This window comes from Dermacentor albipictus, chromosome 1 (genome assembly GCF_038994185.2).
Source record: "Dermacentor albipictus isolate Rhodes 1998 colony chromosome 1, USDA_Dalb.pri_finalv2, whole genome shotgun sequence".
NCBI classification, from domain to species: Eukaryota; Metazoa; Arthropoda; class Arachnida; order Ixodida; family Ixodidae; genus Dermacentor; species Dermacentor albipictus.
In genome coordinates, this window is record NC_091821.1 from 430,851,113 (window position 1) to 430,876,908 (window position 25,796).

Here is a 25,796-nt window from a genome sequence, read left to right on the forward strand (position 1 = left end):
CCATGGACTATGAGAAACACTGAAGTCGAGATAAATAATTTCGTGCCAATTTAGGCCCCAAGGGGTTTTCCGACAAACACCGAAATCTCAGCGCACTCGTGTTCTTGAATCCCGCTCTGCATTGGAATGCGACTGTTGTGGCTGTGAATCCTAACCGCGGTCCATTTATTAGTCCAAATATTTCCAATGTGCACGTTCCTAAAATGTGCTTGAGAAGATTGTTGTACATGCTTTATTAAGCAGCTTTTCTTATTCACGTAATGTCATCTTATTTTAGTGGCGTTAACAGCCCCAGAATGAACCATATGCTTAAATGTGCTTTCCTTTACGTATGTGTATTTGTTAGCGCCAATGCTCCATTTAGGAATACTTATTGCTGGAAGTGGGTTGTTTCCTGCTAATTTGGGATGGTATTCATCACATCCTACATCTTGAGTTTAGTAGGAGCTGGGGGGAGGGGGGGGGGGAGTTCCCGATAAATTATGGGGTTGATGTGTCAGCGTCTATATTGTTGGGTTTTGGAAACAAAAAGGATGGGAACGTGAAAAGTCTATGATGATTCACAAAGACCAAAAGCAAGAAATCGACAGAGAACATTATTAATAATAGCAGCGCCTCTCTTCCTTAGGTCGTACCTGGCTGCCTGAAGACAAAAGCATACGGAACAAATATTCGAATCAGAATGAGTCATGTGCCTGCTGCTTGGACGAGTAACCACATCGAAATGAAGGGTAAAGATATTCACCCAGCTGGGACTGTAGGAAACGTCAAGCTCCCAGAAATACTGGGATGCCAGGCTGAGGGGATTGTTATCTGGCCAGCACTCGATATAAGCAAGAGATGTTTAGAGCATCTAGTGTATCTATAGAAAATCAAGGAGTAGCTATAGAAAAAAAAAACTGGGATGAGATCGATGAAACAGGGACCATTACAGGCTTAAGTAACTGTACAATAACAAAAAATAGAGCTTTGAATGAAGAAAGGGAGCCAATGGTATACATAAGCAAAATGCTAGATTGAATTAGATGTCGTAAAACGTGGTTAGCTCAAGGAGTCTGGGTAATTATTTGTCGGCGCATCGTTTGAAAAGGGGTGCCAAGAAAAATAATGATAATGATGACGATATATATATATATATATATATATATATATATATATATATATATATATATATATATATATATATAAACTACTGGAATGATATACGGCGCTGGCTGCCTGCCCACCTACTTTCGTTGTTATCTATATGTTTATGCATATGGGACCCTGCTCCGACGCAGTTGAACAACCCACAGAAGCTTGTTATCCAGAGCTATGAGGACCGCAATCACGGCAAGTGTAAAGCGACACCCAAGGTCACGCTGAGCGTGTACTGATTATAGGGGCCAGGCAGGCGGGATGTCCATGCAAAGCCACTGACCGGAGCACTGAGTATGTGGTGGTTTGAAGCGGAAAACCAAGGCGACGATGACCGGAGTGAGGCGGTGTCATCTTATGGGGTCGCTCTGGCACAGACGCAACAAACGCAAAGCGGTGATTGTGGTTTGACAAGCCGCCTCTTCCGACAAGGCGAGGAGAACCGGGAACTGGATGCTTCCAGCTGGCAGGCGGCCACAAGAAAAATAACACGCCGCAGAAGTGAGGATTCAGCAATTGCGTGACAAGTAGCATTTCGGTTTCTTGCCGTCTCCGCAGAATTCAGAGCGGCGGATTATGCTAGATGACCGAGCTGTAGGTTTATTTGCCAGTGAGAAACGGATAGCCAGTGCTAAGTATAAGGGAGCCCAATCGTCACACACGAAGAATTACCGGGAAGGTCAAATCGCAGGCACATTTCGAAGTGGTTTATAGGTCAAGCTTTGTTTCAAAAGAAAAAAGGCTCAACTTCGGAGATGAGGGGTATGCGAGCACTTCTGCCGCTTCGTCCGCGACGTTCTTTCTGCTGTTCGACTCCGCGGGACGGGCTGGACTTCTCGGACCACAGCATGGCGTACCAGCACAAGAGCCTCTGGGAACTGGTGCGGGCTCTGGGAGTGCTCAAGGTGTGCTCGTACGACTGGCTAGTGGACAACAGCCAATGGGTGAGTGCTATAGGCGCGAGTATGCAGCGTGGCACGACTCAGGGCCGTGCATGAGTGAGCGGCAGTCACTATAGCGTTGCCCACCATGATCCAGTGCCTAAGACCCGGCTCCAGGACCAGTGGCTAAGTGGTTGCGCTGCTGAGCCACGAGGTCGCGGGCTCGACCACAGCCGCAGCGGCCGCATTCCGAAGGTGGCGGCATGCAATAACGCTCGCGCACGTAGATTTGGGTGCACGTTGGAGAACCCCAAGTAGTCGAAACTAATCCGGAGTGCCCCACTAATACGTGCCTCGAAATCAGATGTTGGTTTTAACACGGAAAACGCCTGAGTTAAAAAAAAAAAATATAAGTTACTAGCTCTTATAGATCCGTGATGGTTCTGTACCTCGCTCTACTTTGACGGCAAGGCTGCAGCTAAAGCGTACATATTTGTGCGTGAAGAAATCGGGGAGGTGCAAGAAGGTAGCAGTAGCTGTGATTTTGAGGATGCAGCTCGGAGCCCGAAGTGGTTAAAAAATTAAGTTACGGGGTTTTACGTGTCAAAACCACTTTCTGATTATGAGGCACGCCGTAGTGGAGGCCTCCGGAAATTTCGACCACCTGGAATTCTTTAACGTGCAGCTGAATCTAAGTACACGGGTGTTTTCACCCCCATTGAAATGCGGCCGCCGCAGCCGGGATTCGATCCCGCGACCTTCTGCTCAGCAGCTACATTTCGCGATGACACACCACATAACGTGCGTACATGACTTAACGATATTGAAACGCTCCTTCTTTCCGGTGACCGTTCTTTCACGTGCTAACAACTGTTAATTTTATCGCTCGGTGCAAGGCGCGCTTGCTTGTATCAGAACATTTTCGATTTCCGTCGTCGATTCCATCCGGTGTCGACGTTGTCGCCGAAGCTTGTGCAAACAGATTGCGTGCGCGACGCGAATAATGTGTTGGACATTCTGGAAGGCACACGAGCACCAGTGATTACACTGGAATCTTCGACGAGTGATGCATAAATAGCCGACGCGCTTGACCTGGGGATCAGATTTCGACGATGGATGCAAGTGCTCGTCACTACCGTTCCGCCGTAGTGTAACTTGCTTTTGTTCCCGCGGATTAGCCGAAATACATAGCTAGTTTTGTGGCTCGCCGATATGCCGCAGTCAATTCTTCACCGTCACGACAACGTGACAATACGCAATACGCAACAAAGCTCTTGTCTATCGTGGATTTGCATTCCAACTCGAAACTTCCGTGTTTGTACAAAAAAAAATGGGAAGGGGGCATTTGATATTGGGCTCACTTCGCTGCTTTCGTTAATGTAATCAAGTGTGGACATTCCGGCTTCGGGAATGCTTTATGCACCGCTTCACGTGCCAGCGCTATACTAGGTCCTGAGTGGAGGCGCCTAGGAAACGTTCAACCATGATAACTCGAAGTGAAAGCAGATTTTGCGCGCCCCCTTTATCGCCGTGTTTTCCAGCGTAGTGAGAAGGTGACGACGTTCGCTTGCGGCACGAGTGCTACGGTTACAAGAAGCTGCACAGCTACTCAAGTTGGTTTCCCAATCTCCCTGTCCGAGTATACCTTTATTTCCTGCTCTGCGTGCCTCCTAGATTGACTGCTTTACCGGTTCTCTGTTGTTAATGCTGGGGTCTCCAATCGTCGCTTATACCCACAAGTTAACGCAGTACGTTTCCTTCTTCTTTAGCGCAGAAGCGGATTATGGTAAGTCTATGGTAAGGCTTGCTATTATCTACGCCGTAAGGTGGCGTCTGGTTTAGCGACTGTTTCGCGACCATCCGAATCCATCCTGGGAAAATGCTGCATCTACAGCAAAGAGCTCCGTAGCCGGAGTTAAGTAGCACCGCCAGAGGAAGCGTCGTGTGGACAGCCTTCGAAACGAGCAATGAAGAAGTTTACGTGACCGTGCTTCTAGTGGCGCGGACCACGTGGAGCCATCGCGACAACCACGTGCAATAGCGACATACATCTCTGCGATTACTTTCATTGCTCCTGTAGCGCTCAACATCCTCAGCTTTTGTGACCGTCACCTAGTTTGATTGGGAAAATAAATAGCCTTAATTTGTTGTCGGCTTGCATTTAAGCAACCAGACCTAATGGCTGAACTGGGAGGTACAACAGAAACGGAGATTTTTCACAGAGTTCTTGCAACAACGTTGCGGCTTCGGAACCCAGCTTGCGTGACAGAGTTCAGGGCCAGTATTCACGAAAACCTCCTGCCCCAGAATGGATTCTTAGGAGCAAATGCCAGCCAATCCTCATGTTGAAGATACCGATAATTACCGAACGTGGTAAAAGAACTTATGCACGAAACGCATATTGAATTTGTCGACAGGGACCGCATTCACAAAACGCTCCTACGCTCAAAATACCAGTGAAAATAGTAAATGCTCCGCAGAATGTACATGCATCAGGGAAGAAAATAAAAAACTCAAGGCTCAGGTTAACGACCTATAAACCAATGCATGCAACGCTTAGAAGCGTTGCTAAGCAAAACAGCCAACAACACACAGGCAGGGCAGCAGAGCGGAACGATAGGCCACCAGCCCGCCATCTCCATTCCTCCCCCCTCAAGAACCACCACGCCCTCATCGCTCCCCGGTTCGGCCTCGGCAGCGGCAGGCCAGTCAAGTGTAGTCACCCTCGAAGGCATATACGCTACGATACAACAGATGCTTTACCAGATGGGCGAATTAGACAATAAAGTCAAGGAGAACACACTAAGACATGAAGACCTTGAAAGAAGAATACGCTAGGTTGAGTTTGGCTCGCGCAAGCGGTCGACGACGAGAGCCGCAACCCACGCATCAAGGCGTACAGGCGCATAAACAACACGGGTAAGGTCAGGGACGCCGACATCTGCGACGGCGGAGGCATGAACCTCAGCAATGGCTAACACCACACGCAGCGCGCCCGGACACCTCGAGATCTGGCAGTGGAATAGTCGCTCTTTCAACAAGAAGGCAAGTTCACTCCACCTCTTCATCCAAAATCACCTATACCCTCCCGACGTCATCTGCCTATAGGAGGTCGGGAACCAGCCGATCATGCTACGGGGTTACTACGCAATTAAACACGTGGGATCACCGAAGGTCATGGTTTTAGTTCACAAAACGGTAACGGCCGTGGGACAACATTATCAACATCATGACATTAATCACGTGCTAGTGGAAGTCCTCCCGAAGAAGAGGGGTAGACGTAGTACATTCACCCTGAATTTGTACAGTCCGCCGAGGGCTCAGAAAGACGACTTCCGCAACATCATTTACGACAGCGTGAGAGCCGCTGGCTGCAACCAGCTGGTAGTGGTGCGAGACATGAACGCTATACACACGACTTGGGGCTACCAACAAGACACGCAAAAGGGGAGGTCGCTCCTCGATGAGGTAGACCAAATGGACCTCGAATTGATAACCAACCTCCTCCAACCAACCAGAGTAGGCAACAGTGTAAGTCGAGACACAAAACGTAAGGGAATACTCATGGGCGCACCTGGGCGAAACATTGGGCAGCGATCACTACATCTTCAGCATCTCGGTATCCACGCCGAAACTGAAGAGAACAATTGGCGAAATTAGGCTTACGGACTGGGAGGCATTCAGGCAGTAACCCCCGCCCGAAAACGGTATAACGGACATAGCGGAATGGATGTAGCACCTCCGGGATGCCCACATCCAAACCACTAAAACCATCCAGCGCACGGTCGAGACACCCGAAGTCGACCGCCGGCTCTTACACCTGTGGGAAGCCCGTGAGGGCCTCCTCAAACGGTGGAAGTGACAGCGGTTAAACCGGAAACTACGTCTACGAATCGAGAAAATAACAGACGACGCCAGAAATTGCGCAAACGAGCTGACGCAGCAAAATTGGGTACAGTTTTGCACCTCGCTCAAGGGTACCCTGAGTACGGCTCAGACGTGGGCCATCCTACGTTGCCTGATCGACCCCGACAAGGCGAAATCGACAACCAGTCGGACGCTTCTAGAAATCGCTCACAAGTTCCCCGGAAACGACCACGATCTGATTGACACACTAAATACCAGATACCTGGGTAGCGACCCCATGCAACCCTGCCTCCTAAAATATGAAGGGGAAACAAGACCAGAACTGGACGCTCCCATCACGGAGGAAGAGGTGTATGCCGCGGCACGAGCCTCACAGCGCAACACTGCTACCTGGGTTGACAAAATCACCAATGCCATGTTTAGAAACCTGAGCCCGATGCACATCCAGGACTTGACCGAATGCATAAACGAGGAACTCTGGAGCAAGGGCCACGTACCGAACGAGTGGAAACACGCGGAAATCGTGACCATTCCCAAACCCGGCAAGAAGCGCGCGATCGACACCCTGCGTGCCATCTCGCTGACTTCGTGCCTCGCCAAGCTGTACGAGAGGGTCATCGAAACCCGCCTGCAACATTACATAGAGGATGGTGACCTCTTCCCGCACACCATGCTTTGCTTCAGGCCGGGACTTTCTGCGCAAAATGCGTTCCTAATCCTAAGGAAAGACGTTCTCAAGGGTATCCCGAAGGGAGGATAACACCTCCTGCTCGCATTCGACCTAATAGGGGCCTTCGATAACATCTCTCACGAAGCCATTCTCAAGGGACTGCACGACATCAGCTGCGGGGAGCGCATCTTTAATTGCATTAAATCGTTCCTGACGGGCCGGACGGCAACCATCGGAATAGGCCAGACTCGATCGGATACGCTCGACGTGCCGAACAAAGGAACACCATAAGGGGCGATGATCTCCCCGATTCTCTTCAACGTCGCGATGCTAGCGCTGACCAAAGAACTGCGGAAGATCCCCGACCTAGGTTACACTCTGTACGCAGACGACATCACGCTCTGGGCCACCAAGGGTTCCCTAGCGCGAAAAGAGGCGACCCTTCAAGAGGCCGCGACGGCCGTGGAGAGATTTGCGGCAGCTAGCGGGGATGCGTTGCGCGCCCGAGAAGTCCGAGGTGATCCGGGTGCACGGAGGAGGAATCTACAAGTCCCCCGGCCCTATCGACCTCTATCTTGAGGGCCAGAAGATCACGGAGGGCAATAAGACTAGGATTCTGGGTTTTTGGATTCAGAGCAACCTGAAAGCCTCCCACACCATGCAAACTCTAAGGTCCGCCACCAACCAGATCTCGCGGATTATGAAACGAATTACAAGAAGCCGCAAGGGCATGCGTGAAGAGGACACGCTTCGCCTCGTCCAGGCTCTGGTGATCAGCAGAATAACGTATATCATGCCTTATCACTACCACTCGCTAAACAAACGTGGCCAAGAACAAGTCGATGCCATCATCAAAGGCGCGTACAAAACGGCCTTGGGTCTCCCTGTCACCACCTCAAACGAGAAGTAAGCGGCCCTGGGGATTCACAACACCTTCGCTGAGCTGTCGGACGCGGTTATGGCTTCACAAAAGGCCAGACTACAGAACACGGCGGCGGGCAGAGCCATCCTCCACCGGACCGGAACGGCAACGGAGCTCCGTGCCCTCGATGGACAGTGATCACTCCCGCCTGAGGTCATGCAAGATCAAGGTGAACCCGACACCGAAGCACATGAGTCATGAACTCCATGAAGGACGACGCAAGGCTCGCGTCGGCAGACAGCGCCGACAATCCAAGGGTGACCCGTACGTAACGTACGTGGACGTGGTGGTGTACCCTGTAGGGGGCCTCTTCGCGGTAGCCGCTGTGAACGGGAGAGACAACTCCTTGACGCTCGCGGCCTCCGTAAGGGCAGAGACCCCAGCTGCGGCTGAGACCATAGCCGCGGCGCTGGTAATAAAGCAAGAAGACAGGGTAGGCAGGGAAGTCTATGTCGTTACCGACTCGCAGCAGGACTGCCGTAACTTTACCAACGGAGGAACACCGCTGCTGGTGGCTCAGCTTCTAGGCCCGAGGCGGCAAGAATACCATGAAATCACGTGGACGCCGGGCCACGCGGGTCTGGAGGGGAACGAAAGGGCGAACGCCCTAGCTCGAGCGCTAATCAACAGAGCGGGGCAAGGCCAATCGTCTCATCAATCCCAACCCTTTACCTTCATGCCCCTGCCGTCCAATTACAGCGACCAACTCGAGATCCAGCGACTCAACCGCAGGATTTATCCTCCGCCTCACAGAAAGCTCAGCACTGAAGATGCCGTAGCTCTCCGACTTATTCTGACCAACACATTTCCAAACCTACACAGATACAGTAAAATGCTCCCACATACATGTCGCGGCATCTGCCCCTGGTGCGGCGACACACGCCCTACACTCTTTCACATCTCGTGGGGGTGCGGGGCGAACCTCAACACTTAAAGACGCCTAGCACGTCATTTGAGCGGTGGGAGGTGCAGCTGACCGGCGATACCCTGGCGGGACAAGAAGCTCTCGTCCAGCAAGTACGTCGAGCAGCCATGGCCAGTGGAGTCCTGGAATGAGGACACCACCCACTCGACCTCAAGAGCGACCACCTCGATGGCCCGAATAAATGTTTTCTCTCTCTCTCTCCCTCTCTCCTACGCTAGAATTGTTCGTAACAGAAAATTCGAGACAATCCTGACGCTGCACATGTTATTAGCGATGGCGACCGGCCAATGGCAAAGGGCACTCGCGAAAGAAAAACTTTGTGAATTCTGTCCCAGTGCCCGAATACACAAATCTTTTCGTTGGTAAGTGCTCTAAACCATTGGCTGTCCACTTTCACTAATGATGTGTCCAATATCAAGATTGACTAGAATTTGCTGTTTTAGAGAATTCAAGCGCGTACAATTTTTTGGGAATACGGGCCCGAAACTGTAAGCGTCACGGCAAACATATAGGGTATAACGCCTCCACAAGGTCATAACGAAGGAATAATTCTGTCCCTGTTCTATTATGGGTGCCGCGGTGCATGAAATTTAAAATTAAGTGAGCTGTATAACGAATGATTTGGGAGGCGCCAAGCATTTCTTTATAAAAGCGTTCCACTGTAGTTAGCAGCACATACATATATATTCTGTCCTGATTTTCAATAAGAATGCTTTTCTTTCGACTGGCGTTGCTATCGATGATGTTCATCAGTAAATGTATTGTAGGACCGGCTATTCAATCCGAGTTCTCACGTTCACTAATAGCTTTATTAATTTATTTCAAGAACGTCGACAGACGTTGCAATTGCTTATTTGAACACTGGCAGTGTTCATGCATGTCCACCTAGTACGCATCCTGACGCCTTAGTGCCGGTTTCGACTTACGCTCCCCAAACTGCCCAAGAAATGGATTGAAGCTCCGTGTATAATTTTCCTACAAAGCCTACCTCGCGATCTGCGAGACAGAACAACGTAGAACGGCAATATAATTTGTCACATATATCAATTACGATGCGAGTGTCAGGATTCTTTCTGAGTGTATACGCCTTGAACATCAACCTGCTTCAAATGTGAAACGTGTGCATTATTGTATATAAATGTTAGCTAGATATTATTCGACAGTGAATTGCTTCATTAGAAATTATTGCTGATTGACTCGTGTTCCTTGTCGATAAGAGCATGTGGCCATCACCGTTATGTAAGAGAAAAGAAGGCAGTCCGCTGTATTTAGGAAAAGTGAAACACTGTTGAAACAGCTGGCGCAGCGAAATCAGTGAATCTCGGTTTACCTCTCGTCAGCTGCTAAGAATATTAGTTGCTAGATTGTAGAACAATAGAACAAATTGGGTGGCAGTAGCCTGGCGCAATTTCTATCAAAAGAGGTCTTTGATTTACCAAAGCCATGACAGTTACAAAAAGTCTCGTAGGATGTCGTGTCTTGTCGAAACATTACTACCGAACAACTACCTTTCGTCATTTCTTTCTCCCTTGCTTACAGCAGGTGGCTTTTCTTACTGATATAAACCTGCGGGCACATCCAGTCTGAATGCGTGGTGCTAGCGGACTGTGCAGAAGTACAATGGGCGGCTGCTGGAACTTCACCCTACGTTAGCTAGCTCATATATGGTAGCTTGACAAAACACGAGATATATACGTTCCTTTTTTATTCTCATTTGGCTTTTCTCCCGCGTATCAGTCATGCGATACGTGGTTTCGCAAGCCTACTGATAAAGTGAAGCATACACAAAGATAGAGAAAGCGTTGCCGTCGACGCGTCGTGTATGTCGCTAGATACCAGCTCACTGCGCCGGCCTTCCGCACGAAGCAAGGAGAGATGCTGCCGGCAAGAAAGCAGCACCTGATGATTTGTACTATATATCGCACGCGTCGTAGAAAGTTGTGCGCAGCAATTTGTCTGTGCTGTACTTTGGTGTACAAAACCTCAGCTCGCGGTAAAATTACCAATGCAACCTGATCTACCACTCTTTAGCATACAACGTCGTTCACTCTTGGGGGAAACAGGTTACATTGACGTTCTAGCTAGTAACAATCCAGTCTATCCTTGAATTTATCGAAAGAACTTTGCCATTATGATGCATAATGCATATATCTTATAGTATAAAAATATTAATAAGCTAATGTTCAGTAAACTTTGGCTAACTTAAGTGCTTCAATACTAATGAAGTATTTGCCCCAGGAAGGCACTGCCTTGTACCCATAAGTGTATACATAACGATCATTGCAGTGGTACACGCTCTTTGGCTAGTAGGTTAATACTTAAAAAGTATGTGTCACAAACGAGAGAGACACAAGAAAGGAGGCGGGACGAACGGCAGTTTTCTTTCTCCGCAGAATTGTTTATAGAGGAGAGATAGAGGTTCGCTGAAGAGGACTTGCTGTGAAACTGGCTTAGCAGTAATATCTGCATTAGTACTAACAGGCGTTTGTGCTGTCCCCTTTCTTGTCCTCTTCTTGTTCATCGCCATCAGCCTATTCATATCAGCGCAGGACAAAGGCCACTCCCGGCGAGCTCCACTCACCCCTATCTTGCACCAGCTGACCCCATATTATGCCTACAAATTTCTTCATGTCATCCCACTGCCTGGTTCTCTGTCGTCCTCGACTGCTCTTCCTTTATCTCGGCACCTATTTTGTAACTTTAGTAGACCACCGGTTTTCTGCTTAACGCATCACATGGCCAGCCCAACTCTGTTCTTCCTCTCGATGTTTACTAAAATATCGGCTACTCCTGTTTGGTGTGTAATAATTGCCGCAGTCTTTCTGTCTCATAATGTTACGCCTAACATGTTTCATTATATCGCCTCATTGCGCGATCCTTATTTTCAATCTTCCTATTGTAACCTTCAAGTTAGTTCTTCAGATGTTCATATCAGTCGAATACAGTGATTATAAACTTTCATTTTCAAGGATAGCGGTAAGCTACCAGCCTGAGGTTTATAATACCTGCCATACGCGCTCCAACCCATCTTTATTATACTGCAAATTCTTTCCTCAGGATCAGCGTCCCTTGTGAGCAAGTGACTTATAGATTAAATGCATTTTGGTACCGATCCTAAAGGCTGACTGCCAATAACGAATTCTCGTTTTTCTTGCCGAGCTATATGTATTACTCGATGGAGGACGCCGCCCGCCTAGGGCAAAGACTCTCGCCTACTCATTTCTTTATTATATTCTATTACTAATAATTTCATTATATTGTACATAACCTAACCATGAGAAGTTTAGTCATCAATTCACAGCCGTTTGTGAAAAAAAAAAACGACTACCTTGTTCGTCAGTTTCTTTTTCGGTTTTTTTATTAAATCTTGCGTAACGTTTTGAGCTGTTCTCCTATATTTTCTTTTCGTTCTGTGTAAGTTATGCTTGCAGCTGCCTTGGTTGTTAGTTTCCATGCTTTTATGTTATGTTTTTGTAGCATCTAGTTCTGGATAAGGCTGTGCCCTCCTTTGTCTTATAACAATACTTTGTATCCCCGCCTCACTTTATATTCCGAACATGAAGTCTGTGAGGTATGTAAATAAAGAATAATAATAATAACAACCTTCTGTCTGCGTAATAATCTTGAACCCAGTTTTGACAATTTATCAGCTTCGACCATATAGAATCGCACTATCCTAGCTGATAAACAAGAAGAGAGTGAAACATTGAAACTATATCCTCGGTGAGAATGAGGAAGCAGTAAAATAAAATTTGCGGGGCTACAATATTCATATGGGGACGAATCATCAGCGAAGCTGTTAAGGCTGCATACGTGGGCTGCATACGTTATGAAATCATACGTCTTTTTTTCTTCGTGCGGCACCACACTACGCCGACACCAGCGCCGCCACGGTCCCCGCACTTCCCATGCATATGCCGCAACCGCTGCTGCAGCCGCGCAGACACCTCAGAAAAACGTAACGTTATAACCACAGAAGCCCAGGCTACGTGCGCAGGCACCGTTGCCACACTCTTTCCCCCTCTTATTATTAGTCAAGCAGGATTTAAAAGAAAGAAAGCGCATGAAGGCCAATGTGCTGCACCAAGGACACCTATATATTGTGACACGTGTGTAATGGACGTCACGATGACGGGTGTCATATAAGCGCCGCTGATTGTCCTGCGACTCTACAAGTCGACGTCGGGGAATATGGCGTGCGTCTTGTGCTTTGAGTATGGCTTCACGGGAGTACTCGGATGTGGAATTCAAACTAGCAGGCAGAACGGTGTCGGAAGGTAGAGTAGGATCGTGGCCAAAACAAGAGGAAGAATGGAGAGAAGCCTGCGGTATCATGACGAGACGAATTATAGGCGAAAGTAACGAACGGCAGCGCAACGTCCCAGTCGCGATGGTCATCGGAGACATACATGGACAGCATGTCAGTAAGGGTGCGGTTAAGACGCTCGGTTAGACCATTCGTTTGTGGGTGGTAAGCAGTAGCAAGTTTGTGTTTTGTCGTGCACGAGTGTAGAATGTCATTGACAACTTTATAACGAAAGTAGCGGCCTCGGTCGGTGAGGAGCTGTCGAGGGGCGCCGTGGTGAAGGCTGACGTTCTTTAGGAGGAAGTCGATGACATCGGTTGCACAGCTTGTCGGAAGAGCCTGTGTGATTGCATATCGGGTGGCGTAGTCTGTTGCTACAGCAATCCACTTGTTTCTCGAAGCAGATGTAGGAAAAGGGCCTAGGATCAACACCTACATGGAAAAATGGTTCTAATGGTACGTCAAGTGGTTGAAGGCGACCAGCAGGGAGTGTGGTCGGCTTTTTGCGTTTTTGACAAAGGTTACATGCAGCGACATAACAGCAGACGTCACGGCATAGACCAGGCCGGCACGTCACGGCACAGACGCGGTCATAAGTCCGTGAAACGCTAAGGTGACCGACAATTGGTACATCATGAAGCTGGGCGAGAACAGTCTGACGCAGATGCTCAGGAACAATGAAGAGTCGGGCAGGGCCATCCGGGCGCATGTTAGAGCGGTACAATATACCATCTTGAAGTTCAAACATGCGAAGGGAAGCATCGGGCGTCGTTGAAGTGAGCCGTTGAATAAGGTCTTGTAAAGAGGCGTCCCGACGTTGTTCGGCTCCAATATCGCGAAAAGCAACCAGTGAGAGAGCGGTGACGGGTATGCCGGCCGCAGAAACGTCAGGAGGGTCGACAGGATGGTTCGACAAGCAGTCCGCATCTTGATGTAACCAGCCGGTCTTGTATACAGCTGAATAATTGTATTCTTGAAGGCACCGACCCAGCGGCCAAGGCACCCTGAAGGATCTTTGAGGGACGAAAGCCAACACAGAGCGTGGTGATCGGTCATGACTGTGAATTTGCGGCCGTACAAATAGGGGCGGAATTTAACCACTGCCCAAACAAGAGGCAGACACTCGCGTTCGGTGATATAATAATTGCGCTCAACAGAAGAAAGAAGGCGGCTGGCGTAGGCAATAACACGTTCTCGCTCTTGTTATTTTTGTGCCAAGATCACCCCAATACCGTGGCCACTGGCATTGGTACGGACTTCTGTTGGAGCTGGCGCATCAAAGTGAGCGAGAATGGGTGGGGACGTAAGCAGCCCAATCATCTCGGTGAAAGCACCAGCTTTCTCAGGGCCCGAAATGAATGCAGCGTCTTTCTTGAAGAGCTGATTGAGAGGGCGCGCAACGTTCGCAAAATTTCGGACAAACCGACGGAAGCAGGAGAAAAGGCCCAAGAAGCTGCGAACATCCTTGGCACATGTTGGCACGGGAAAATCTTTCACTGCCCGTATTTTATCGTGATCAGGGCGTACACCAGAAGAATCGACGAGATGCCCGAGCACAGAGATTTCACGATGACCGAAGTGGCACTTGGACGAATGTAGTTGCAGCGCCGCCTGACGGAAAACAGATAGGATCGTCGATAGGCGTTCGAGGTCTGTCGCAAAAGTCGGAGAAAAAACGATCACTTCGTCCAGGTCACAGAGGCAGCTGGACCACTTGAAACCATGTAGGAGGGCGCCCATCATTCGCTCAAATGTGGCCGGGGCATTACATAAACCGAAAGGCATCACTTTAAACTGATACAGGCCATCGGGAGTAATAAAAGCTGTCTTCTCGTGTTCCATGTCATCGACGGCAGTTTGCCAGTAGCCGGAGCGAAGGTCGATGGACGAAAAATATTGTGCTCCATGCAGGCAATCCAGGGCATCGTCAATGCGTGGTAGCGGATAGAAGTCCTTCTTTGTGACATTGTTGAGGTGTCGATAATCCACGCAATATCGCCATCTGTTGTCCTTCTTTGTAACTAGTACAACAGGGGATGCTCATGCGCTGCAAGAAGGTTCGATGATGTCTCGAGAAAGCATCTTATCAACTTCATGTTGAATGGTGTTTCGCTCAGTAGGCGAGACGCGGTAGGGTCGCCGATGGATCGGGCTCGCATCACCGGTGTTTGTTCGATGTTTTACGACAGATGTTTGTCCTAAGGGGCGCTCTTCAAGGTCGAATATGTCCCAGTATGAGGCAAGGAGACAACGTAGTTCTTGAGCACACTGGGGCTGAAGGTCGGGAGCAATAATTTTTGTTAGGGCACTCGAGTCTGAAGGGACATGGGGCGAAGCAAGATTTGAACACGAGGAGCTGTCACAAGTTAAAGCCGAAATGTGGTAGTCTCTGGCCGGCGTTATTTGCGCCAGGGATATTCCGCGTGGGAGTACTTGTGTAGAAAGTCCAAAGTTCACAAGCGGAGGGCAGGACGTGTTGTACAAAATGGTAATGGTGGTGTGAGGAAAAGCGACGTTATGCGAGAGCAGGACATCCGGATTAGGGCATACGATGTAGTTACCGTCTGATACAGGTGGAACGGGGGAGACACCTATGTAGGTAACGGTATGGTAAGGGAGGTGAATATGCTCTGTGGAACATAGCCGTATCGGAGCACTATCGGGAGGGTCAATAGCAGCAGCTAGAGCGAGTTGCGCAACACCAGCAGAACAGTCTATCAAAGCGGAATGTGTAGACCGAAATTCAAGGCCCAGGATGAGGTCGTGAGGGTCCAGTGCTCTAGAACATAAAATAAAACAGAAGTATGATGCCCGGCGACACTCACGCGAGCCGGACACGCCAATAACGGCTGGTGTCGGCGACTCGGACCACAGGCGACGGGGCAGGAGTGAGGAGTTTCTTGAGACGATTCCGAAGCTGAAAATTCATTACAGATCAGAGCCGTAACAATATTATACATAGTGTTTCTCTTACAACGCCGAATTTATGTGGTTCAGTTTGGACCCAAGATTTCAAACTTATTTTTGGAAGTTGGCAGAGTGCTTGAAGCCTGCTGCACCTCCGCCGCGGGTCGGCCCGGTATTGCACTATCCTCCTGGGAACGCATGTGGGGGGAGGGGGGGGGGGTGTATGCATACAGGGCCTAGAGACAAACAGTTTCGCTCTAAAAGCCACAATCTCTCCCAAGCTCTTCACTGCACACTTAGAAGCTTTCAAGCAATTCGACTTGATAGGATTAGGAGTGTAGGAGTGAGTATCAACGGCGAATATTTCAGCAATCTGCGATTTGCAGATGACATTGTCCTGTTCACCAACACTGGAGTTGATTTGCAACAAATTAGTTTGGGCTTTAGCTTTCTTGTTCACGCTACGTTTATTGTAATTAGTCTACTTGAAGTTTCCCGAGTACGCAGCATCGCGCAAGAATGTTGACGAAGGCCCGACACATGGCCTGTGTCACCGCCCTACCTCGCGGCAGCTGCTGGCGGAGACCGCGTCTACGGAATTCAAAGGCGCCCACCCGAGCCGGTCTCTCTGCTAAACAGCAACAATTTGGACTGATAACAAATAGCATTTGGCGAAGCAGGGGGAGCACTCCGGAGGAAATTCCTCGTAAATGATATCAAGTGCCTTTTTTTTCTTTCTTTCTTTCTGTTCACTTTGTATACTGGCGTGTAATGGAAACTGTCTGATGGCAGGAGACACATTTGTCGAACCGCGCAGCTCCTCACCACGGGCGAGCGGGTGCTGGGCCGCCACCTCATGGGCGCCCTGGTGGGCCCCACCTTCTACCGGCAGTTCGCGGGTGGAGCCACTCCGCAGGAGATGCGCGCCTGCGTGGATCGGCTGTGCGGTACTCGGGTGCGCATCATGGTGGCCTGCTCTCTCGAAGACGACGACGGCAGCGGGCAGAGGAGCGCAACAGACGCCGCTTCGGCCTCGCAAAGGTGGCGATGCCATTTACTCCAGCGACATCGCTAACGATGCCAAGCAATCGAAATCTGGGCAAGTTAAGAACTAAGGGTCAGCAGACGACCTGCTCAGGGGAGAGTGCTGGTGTTTGTGTGCCTCTTCACTGTCTACGTTTATAAGATAAATGTCCGTCAACTTGTCGGCGATTTTCGTTGTTTTATGTACAGGTATAATGAAGCCATTTTGCTACACTTGCCACGCTGAAAGCAAATGGAGCGCTGATACGCTTCATGAAGACTAATATATTACATTCTTTGAAGGCGACAGCTCGCTCATGTGAGTACAAGGTGCATGCATACGCAGTTTGCCCTTTCCTTTTCTCCTGCCGTTACTGCTTCATTTCTGCCCGTCCTCGAGCGAAGGGCATTCAGGGGAGAGGGAGGAGGCTTATTCCTAGTTACCGCTTCCAGGATTTCCTTATTTATTTCCATACAACAGCAGCTGCTATTGCAGTCTCTTGTTTCGGCACAGGTTATCGACCACGACACTGTTTAGTGCGACTCAAAGTTTAGACCTTTTAACGGACGCTATAGAAATGCGAGCCAACAACTACTACTTGTCTCGCCTTACGTAAATAAGCACGTATTTCCGCGCTTATTCGGCACTTCGTATGCGCTCTTGTACGAACAGCGAGTTGTGGAGGTAGGTGGAAAAGAGAGAGTGTTTAAGGAAGGGGCAGGCCCGAGGGTGTCGTAAAGAGTCGGAGAGCGCTTCTGACGTCGAAGTCAGGTTGTTCGGGCGTTTGTTGGCCATCTGCCCCGAACCCTGGACCGGTGTTAGGAACACAGCTGAGTGTGAGTTTTAGGGCGAAACATAATCTGTAAAAAATATAAACACAGATGAAAGGGGCAGCAAAGCACAGTAGGCAGTGTGATCTACTATGCAGCGGGGTTTGGTTGATTGCTTCGTTGTAGAAAACCGATGGTTATAGCCTGGCAAAGTGAATGGCCTAGCATTTTCTCCGCCAATGCTCCGCCGGAACTCTACAGTTTGAATGTTAGCGAAACGTAGGTTCCAGCGTTACGCTCGATATGTGGAGTTCGTAACGGGTCACATGATGGACAACTTTTTTTACTACCTCTATTGCTGCTTATCGTATCCTAATTAAAGTTTCGCGTTGTGTCATACTTGTCTCATACGGTACGGTGTAGTGTTTCAGTCGAAGAGGCTGTGTAAACTGCTTGGGGATTTCTTCAGTATAGTATTTATGCCCTCATTTTTCACACCTTTGGCACGTGGCATTGTGAAGTGCATACCATGATTTTGACAGCTATGACATGAATGCACATCCCATTATATTCATTATCTCCTGCCAAGTATTTGGGACGAAATAGCTGCAGGTTCCACGATAGACATGGGGTGTTTCAGATGAGACGCCGGAAATTGCCTATGAGTAAGGCACGTGAAATACATGTCCTCAGGGTCGTAGTGCTTGCAGTGGCATATACAGTATTTTCGCTACCGTATGCTTATGAACAGTTAAGTGTATAACCCACAGGCTGTTTATAGAAAATTAATATAGGCAATCTGTACTTTACAGAGTTCTGTATAAACTGTATACCAGATTTCTTTATTTTTAAGGTCTTCCAGACCTTTGAAATATCGCTTTTGGTAGATAGCCTAACTGTACTCTATAAGCTGGATTACTTGAAGAGGCTGGCATGACTTGAACGAGGAATCGATATACGTAACTGACTAACTACAACATTAACTAATTAATATCTTCACTAATATGGCACACATTAGCTGGCAAGGCATATTCACTTAGAAGGAATTTGGTGCTAATACCGGTTTTCAGATATGCGTTTCCAAATTGTGCGATCTGTCGCACAATTCGACCTGTACTGCTCATACTCAAGAAAACGAGTTGGTAAAAAAGAAAAAAAAGTAGGGGGAACAGCATATTTTGCCCCAAGTTTGACAGCACTTGTCTCAAAACTGGTATGCTTAAAACGCAATTCCAGCATACTGGCTTCAATTCATTTATTGAAACGTGTGCCGCACATTGATTAGCTAAAATATCGTCAATAAGTTAAGCTTTGCTAATTACTAAATATATGGCCAGAAAAAGGCAACACGTGATATGGGAGAAGCTCTGCCGGGACGCAGATTTTCTTTTCTTCTTTTTTGAGTAAGGAACGTATGGACAAGGAGTCACATGTAATAATGTAACCTATTACAGAGCATGCGTGCGCTTCGTTCATGCAGGCGTGTCGCGATGTACGGACGCAACGGTGAGGCCGTGCTATCGTGCCTGCGTATGACGTCGGAGCTGAGCTCGGAGTCACCGATGATGCAGGTCAAGATGAGTGGACTGCTTCCGCCCCACCTGCTTGTACGAAACAAACATTCTTCCACCGTACTTTGTTCAGTGTTCCCCATGGCTTGTTCAATGCTCGGTAATATAATGACTTGGGCTCTTTCCGTCTCCGTCGCCTTCTCCTGTGGTTGTCTTTTTGAATGCGCAACTTGGTTCTTTAAAGCAATGCACCAACTACCTCAGCAAGGAGTTCTTCTAAAGTAAATAATGATTTAATAGCCCAGGATCGTTTCCTTTTGATATGCAGGGTGTTTCGGACAAGGCTTTCGTAATTATCTGCAGGGAAGGTGTGCTAATTAAACAATTTCCACAGGGATTCTAATGGTTTACTACGGATACCTACATTTTAAAATCACTAACTAGACAAAGACTTACGAAATTAAGCTAATTACTTCTTAAAGTGAAATATCCAGACGATTTGTTCTAATGAAAGACTTGGGAATCCCATCATTTGAGAAGGTAATAACCGCTTTCAGACACGCAAAAATGTGACTAATTTATAGAGAGTAGGGAATCCCCACCAATCTCAACAAGAAAACAAACCGAACGACCGAAAAGCGCAACTGTAACACCCTTAGAACGCTCCTGTGAGGGACGGTACTGATTAAGCCACCTGTTGGGCGAGCATGTAGCAAGATCGTGGCTTGATAAGGACGCAGAGATGAATAGAGTAATTTTTTTTTGTGCGTATGGAACAGATTATGAACTCCTTTGATGACTGTACTCAAGTATTCCATTAGAATCAACCAACTGACTGCTTCGGTCAAAAAGGTTACTAAAATTTGCGCAATTGTCTAACTACAACCTCGAGTCATTTCAATATGTGTGTCTTTCTGGCTTGCCTAATCACGAGAAACTCGGTTGACATAGGATATTTCTTCATATTAAAAAAAATAATCGAGCGCATATTCTTAAACATCCTGCATATCCTGCCGAGAGCTTGAGCGACGTATCTGTCATCAGCTTTTCACGAAGAAATAGCAGGATTTTTGAGCCGGTCCGAGGGGCGCGCATAGGCATCTTTCCCTTGAATACTATTTTCTTCACGACAGTGTACATCGCGAGCGGTGCTGAGGTTTTAGGCTAAAATTAGGCTAATTTACGCGCATTTGCAGGAACAATACGGAGATGCCATCGACAGTTGGTTTATTCTTCACACAAGCAGACCCGCTCAGATGCTCTATGGAATTGTTCTAGAGAACTTTGCCCTAAAGGTTGTTTCACGGCAGTGTGTGTCACGGTGCCGTGAAACCGCATTTTGAGGTGAAATTTGCACTACCGTGAAGCCATACCTTAAGTCGAAATTTGCATATAACTCGCATCCGATTTAACTTAATTAAAAAAAAATTTGACGCGTTCGGTGCTAAGTTCGGTGGCCGACACCCGGTGAAACGGCACTGGTTAGGCCTAACAGTCAAGGGAGGTGTGGCGGTGGATGGTGAACTGTCGCCGGAAGTGTGCCGTCCATAGGGGTTCGGGACTGAGACCAAGGTTGCGGGAAAAACTGAGGTCCGCAAAAGAAGGAAGTGTGCCTACCAAGTCGATATGTGCGCTTACTGAACGGAACGGGTTAAGCTCGCATGCCGACGGAAAGCCTCAAGCTCAATTTTCGCAACGCAGTACAAACAGCCGGCGTCGCGCCGTGAAGGTCGCGCTTCACAGCATCGCGCAGACGCACAAGGGGCGAACGCGAAACGCTCCCGCGGCACACCACAAAATTTCGAGTAGACGTAAGCAAAGCAATGAGAAAGAGGATGTAAAAAAATCTTCTGTGCTGCTGGAGTTGTAAGAAATCTTGAACTTGGCATTTTTGCTCGAAAATATGTAAACAAAGACATTTTAAAGATAAACTGACTTCAGAGATGAACCTGTTTCCTTTTTGGTAAGTAAACCATATTTTTTTTTACATTTCTCAACTTGTGGCAGTTCTGTCAAGGTTTTGTGCAAATCCCAGTATTTGAACTATTCGCTTTGAAATCATTTGTTACTGATTACTATTAGATTCGACTTCGCTTCGTACAATATAGAAATTGATATTCACACAAACCTATCTTTTATTCTATTTTAGTTTTGTTACTGCTTCCTTGTGCTGCTGAACAGACGATATGCGGAAGTCTGTACGCAGGCTTTCCCACACACCGACCGTGCCTTAACCAATGTGGTCTCGTTCCCGCTTGTAGCGCTGGTAAAACTCAGAGACGCGTTTTGAAAGCTTGGGCGACGCGGGGAATGGACGGTGGCAGGAATAATTTCCCCATCCCGCATGTTGACACTTCAATTACGATTCTAGCCCGACGTCCGCCATCTTGGTTCCGTCAGAGGAGGTGTGTGGTGAAGTACACTTGCAGGTTTTGCATATCGATAACCTGAATATTTTATTGTAGAATATAGCTATTGCAGCAAGTTTGCTGCAGTTGCTATCGAGACCTTTCATTCCAGATTTGCGCACTGTGGAGGTCTATGTACGTATGGGCCACGTTACAATTACTTCTTTCTTTTTCTCTTTTTATGAACACAGGTGCACTTGACTCGGATCTTCAATTCCACGGAGAAGCCGGAACTCATCATAAGTTGCCTAGGAGACGCGGTTCGAAGCGATAGTTACAGAGTAAGTACTGCGCAAAATAAACTACGAAAATTGAAACTGGTAAATAAAAAAAAGCAGGAGAATCTTCTGGAAGGCTACCTTGCCTCAGAGAAGTAACATGAGGGGAAGCTGCTCTGGAGGAAAATGTAGCAATAAAACCGTAACTATACTGGGACTATGCCTGTTGCAGACGACCTTACTCGTAAACAGATTTCGATTGTTTTCCAAATATTGTCACGTAGTGGCAACGGTAAATCACAGAATAGGCAAAACTGCAAATGAGCAAACTAAGTTTTAGTGGGCGAACCTGTGCCCACAAAAATAGGCTACACTCAAAGCACAACGATGGCGGGGAACACAGTCGGCGATCGTCGAAAACCTCATCAGCGGGCCAAGCGCGTCGGCTTTTATATACGAGTCATCGAAGGTTCCAGAGTAATCGCTGGCGCCCGCGTGTTCCAGTTCTTTCCTTTTTTTTTGAAGTCTTCCAGAAAGTACTACACACTTCGCGTCGTACGTGCATGTAATCAGGTTACACAAGGTTTGGTGACAACAGACAGTGGATAAAACCATCGATAACATTCGAGAAACCCGATACATGCAAGCGCGACCCGCACTGAGCGATAATATTTGTTAGACGATGAAACGCGGGTCACCCGATAAAAATAAAGTACAAGTGTCGGTATGAAGATTATTGACATGTTAACCCTTCATATATACACGCCTCACTTGCACGGATTTCGCAAAAAAAGTTCATTAGGAAGCTAAAATAGAAAAGAATGCGGAATTCCCAGTGGAGCTTTCTAAGCATGCGTAAGCACACCCCCAAATTTAAGTGCGCCCACCCGCAAATTTAACTTGGCCCCCACTGAAACTTCAGTTAGCCTACCCCTATATTTCAAGTTGGCCCACGCCAAAGTTTAAGTTGAACCACGTCCAAATTTCAATGTGTTCAGGTCACCAACGCGGAAACACCATGCAACTGCGACAAAAGACCATATAAATTTTGAAACTGTCCTGACGAAGAGAGTTCCACTCTCGAAACTGTTGACACAAATAACGTCTACGTTTTCGTCTGCGAAAACGTCTCCATTGGGACATAATTTCTTCAAATGACAACTGCCCTATTGATCTCCTACCTTCTCATACATACATATCTAGTGGGGAGTAAGAGTCACGCTGGTTCCGGTGGTACAACTTCAGAAACAGTACGACGTACGTTGTTTTTACAAAATCTATTTTTGACGCTTTGGCTTGTGGACCAGCCTTCGTCAAGCTGACAGTTATCAAGTAATTGTTACTTTGGCAAAGGCTGGTCTACCAGCCAAAACAAAGAAACATCGTATGTCGTACTCTTTTCTCTGAATATTTTGGGGACGCCGGCCACATGGCTGTGCTTCTGTGCCGCCATCATCACCATCTGGGTCTGGCTCATGGGCCCGTACCACGCGCAGCCAGGCTGGGGCCGGAGTGTGAGAAACGGGTACCAGGAAGCTACCAGTTGGCCTAGGACTTCGGGCACTAAATGTTATCTCTCAAATGGCTCCTGCATCCTGTGTCACCCGCAGTGGTTGCTCAGTGGCTATGGTGTTTGGCTGCTGAGCACGGGGTCGCGGGATCGAATCCCGGCCACGGCGGCCACATTTCGATGGGGGCGAAATGCGAAAACACCTGTGTGCTTAGATTTAGGTGCACGTTAAAGAACCCCAGGTGGTCGAAATTTCGGGAGTCCTCCACTGCGGCGTGCCTCATAATCAGAAAGTGGTTTTGGCACGTAAAACCCCATAATCTGCATCCTGTGTCGTCTCGGGGCTCCTCAGCTGGTCACTGGCTATATATATATATATATATATATATATATATATATATATATATATATATATATATATATATATATGTACACACACGTTGTGCATGCATGTGTCGAGTAAGCAGCTCCTTAACAACACTTTGCCATGTGGTGAACGCGGTTTACGCCACGGATAAGTGGCCTCCAGCAGGTGCGACGTAATGCTAACGCATTCCTCTGCAGTGACCGCTAAATCGCCACTGAATTTCTTTCTCAACGTATACAGCACAATAAATTACTGCACTTTCGATCAAGACCACCGCAGGATCGTCATTATTCACGAAATAGACTGGTGATATATTTTTCAATCAATGCCAAATCATGCTTGTAGCTTAACCCTTGAGGTCAACCGAAAGGGTACATCTAATTTCTGCTCTTGGCATGTAAAAACAATGAAGAGATTGCGTCACCGTTTGGAACGGCAATAGAATGAGTCTATGCCAGCGATAGGTGAAAATAAAGTTGGTTTATGTTTCGCCTCTCCATTCGTGTTTGCAACTTCATATGCCATTTAACTGTCAAGGTGTGTCATACCAGCGCGAGGAAGAAGGAACGAACAGGAGGCAGCGCCCACTCTAAAAAAAAAAAAAGGATCCGAGAGGGGAAATTATTTGTTGGGAAGCGCGTGCCTTTAAACGCTAGGTGCGAAGATCTACGAAGCCAAATTCAGAAGTAACCCAAGTGTTTAAAAAGTACACTGTCGCACACTGTCGCGTACGCATTGCGCCGAGGGCGTAGTATATACGCAATACCCCTGAGACATGGTAAGGCACACATCGCGTTAACCGGACTATCTGGTTAGTCACAGACCAAAGGAACATGGGCTTCCCATCAATGAAAAAGCAGGCTCACACATTCTCTTCAACTGTGGCTCGTGTGGCTGTGTATACCAAAACTTACGAGGGCATGCGTATCCTCGCTACAACCCGCGACATGATTGCGCAGCAAATGGTGGTTTATCAAAATAAGAGTGAATCAACGCTCCTTCAATCTTGCTATATATAAGAGAGGGTATCAAGTTCTACAACTCTGTGATAGTGTCTCTTTTTAATCGCTAGCGTCTCTTGTGACATTTGCTCTGGAACTGCGCATATAATCACAGCTATTAAACGTGCACTTTCCGGGCCCACTACCCTGTTGCGAGTTTCCGTTTGTTTTATAACTCTTGCCTTTTGCGTAACACACCTTGACAGCTATGCACCGAGCAGCTCAACATCGTATTTTCTAGACTCACACGTCGACGTCTTTTCACATGTCTTGTGCATGTCTCAGTGAGGCACGTTAAACTATGGCGGATCTGTTCCTCTGGCATTTCCATTGCTCGCTGTAAATTCGCCCCTCTCTATTCAACACCATCGCCTTCCCGCTCTGTTTTCTCGGTAAGGTTTCGTTAAACATGGTGTTCTCCAGTGAGCGCATAAAGCCCATTAAATACCTGTGAGGATTTCTTTAGATTGACAGTACTCTCTTGTCGGACGTCGCAGTACTGGTGGCTTTCGTACCATTTCGTACACACTGCATGCAGTGCAGTGAAGCTCCGAAATACAGATACCCATTATACTGCAGTCAAATCAGGTCATTTTTTTACCACGGAAATGTTTTAGAGATGATAATTATTAGTGGAATCAATGATATGCGAAGCATTTTGTCAGTAGCCGTCTACCCGGCATCATTTGAGATTACGCAAAGCGTCACCATGCGGACCAACTTATTTGTGTAGGACGAACGGCTATGCGTCTGACGCGAGAGTGTGAAAGTGGACAGCAGCAAGACGACGGTGACGACGATCGTGTGAAGGCGACGGAATGAGTTCCACTCTCGCGATTCAATGAGAGCTTCCGATTTGCCGATAATAAAGTGTACCACCATCGTCATCATCGACTTGCCGATCGTTTGGTTCTACATAAATATTGAAAGAGCGTAAGCGAGAGAAATACGAATATTGACGTTATCGGTGAGTACGTCCTCGCGTCAGAGCCGTGCGTCCTTATGGCTACGACATGTTGTGGATGCTAAAACGACAATGTAATATGCACCGCGGCTATGAAAGCTTGAAGCCTGTTAAAACCTCTTTGACCTGGGCCGATCACGAAGGCGGTACAGCGTCGCACAGTTTCTACGTAGCGTTAACCACTGCGAGAAATGTACTGAGGAATGCGGGCCGATCCCGGAGATGGCGCAGTCTAACACAGCGTCTCAAAGCGCGAGTTGTCAAGAGGAAAAAAAAAAACGCGAAACTGGCACCGACGCGCACCGAAGAGCTAGCCAGCTCTGACACGAGAGAAGTATGCGTGCGGTCGGGGCTTTGGGCAATTGTGCTTGAAAGCCGAGGTTCTATTCCACGGTCGGTCCGAAGTGT

General features: G+C 47.8%; 1 protein-coding gene across 1 annotated transcript in view; it reads left to right on the forward strand.

Moving 5' to 3' along the window:
• Positions 1–1,406: 1,406 nt before the first annotated feature.
• Positions 1,407–25,796, forward strand: part of LOC135907409 (hydroxyproline dehydrogenase-like) — a 39,761-nt gene continuing 15,371 nt past the window's right edge. Inside the window, exons 1-4 of the mRNA XM_065439096.2 lie at positions 1,407–2,081; positions 16,433–16,656; positions 18,890–19,016; positions 21,520–21,609. Coding sequence (XP_065295168.1) covers positions 1,893–2,081; positions 16,433–16,656; positions 18,890–19,016; positions 21,520–21,609 — 630 coding nt within the window. The 5' untranslated portion in view covers positions 1,407–1,892. The remainder of the gene's footprint in view (positions 2,082–16,432; positions 16,657–18,889; positions 19,017–21,519; positions 21,610–25,796) is intronic.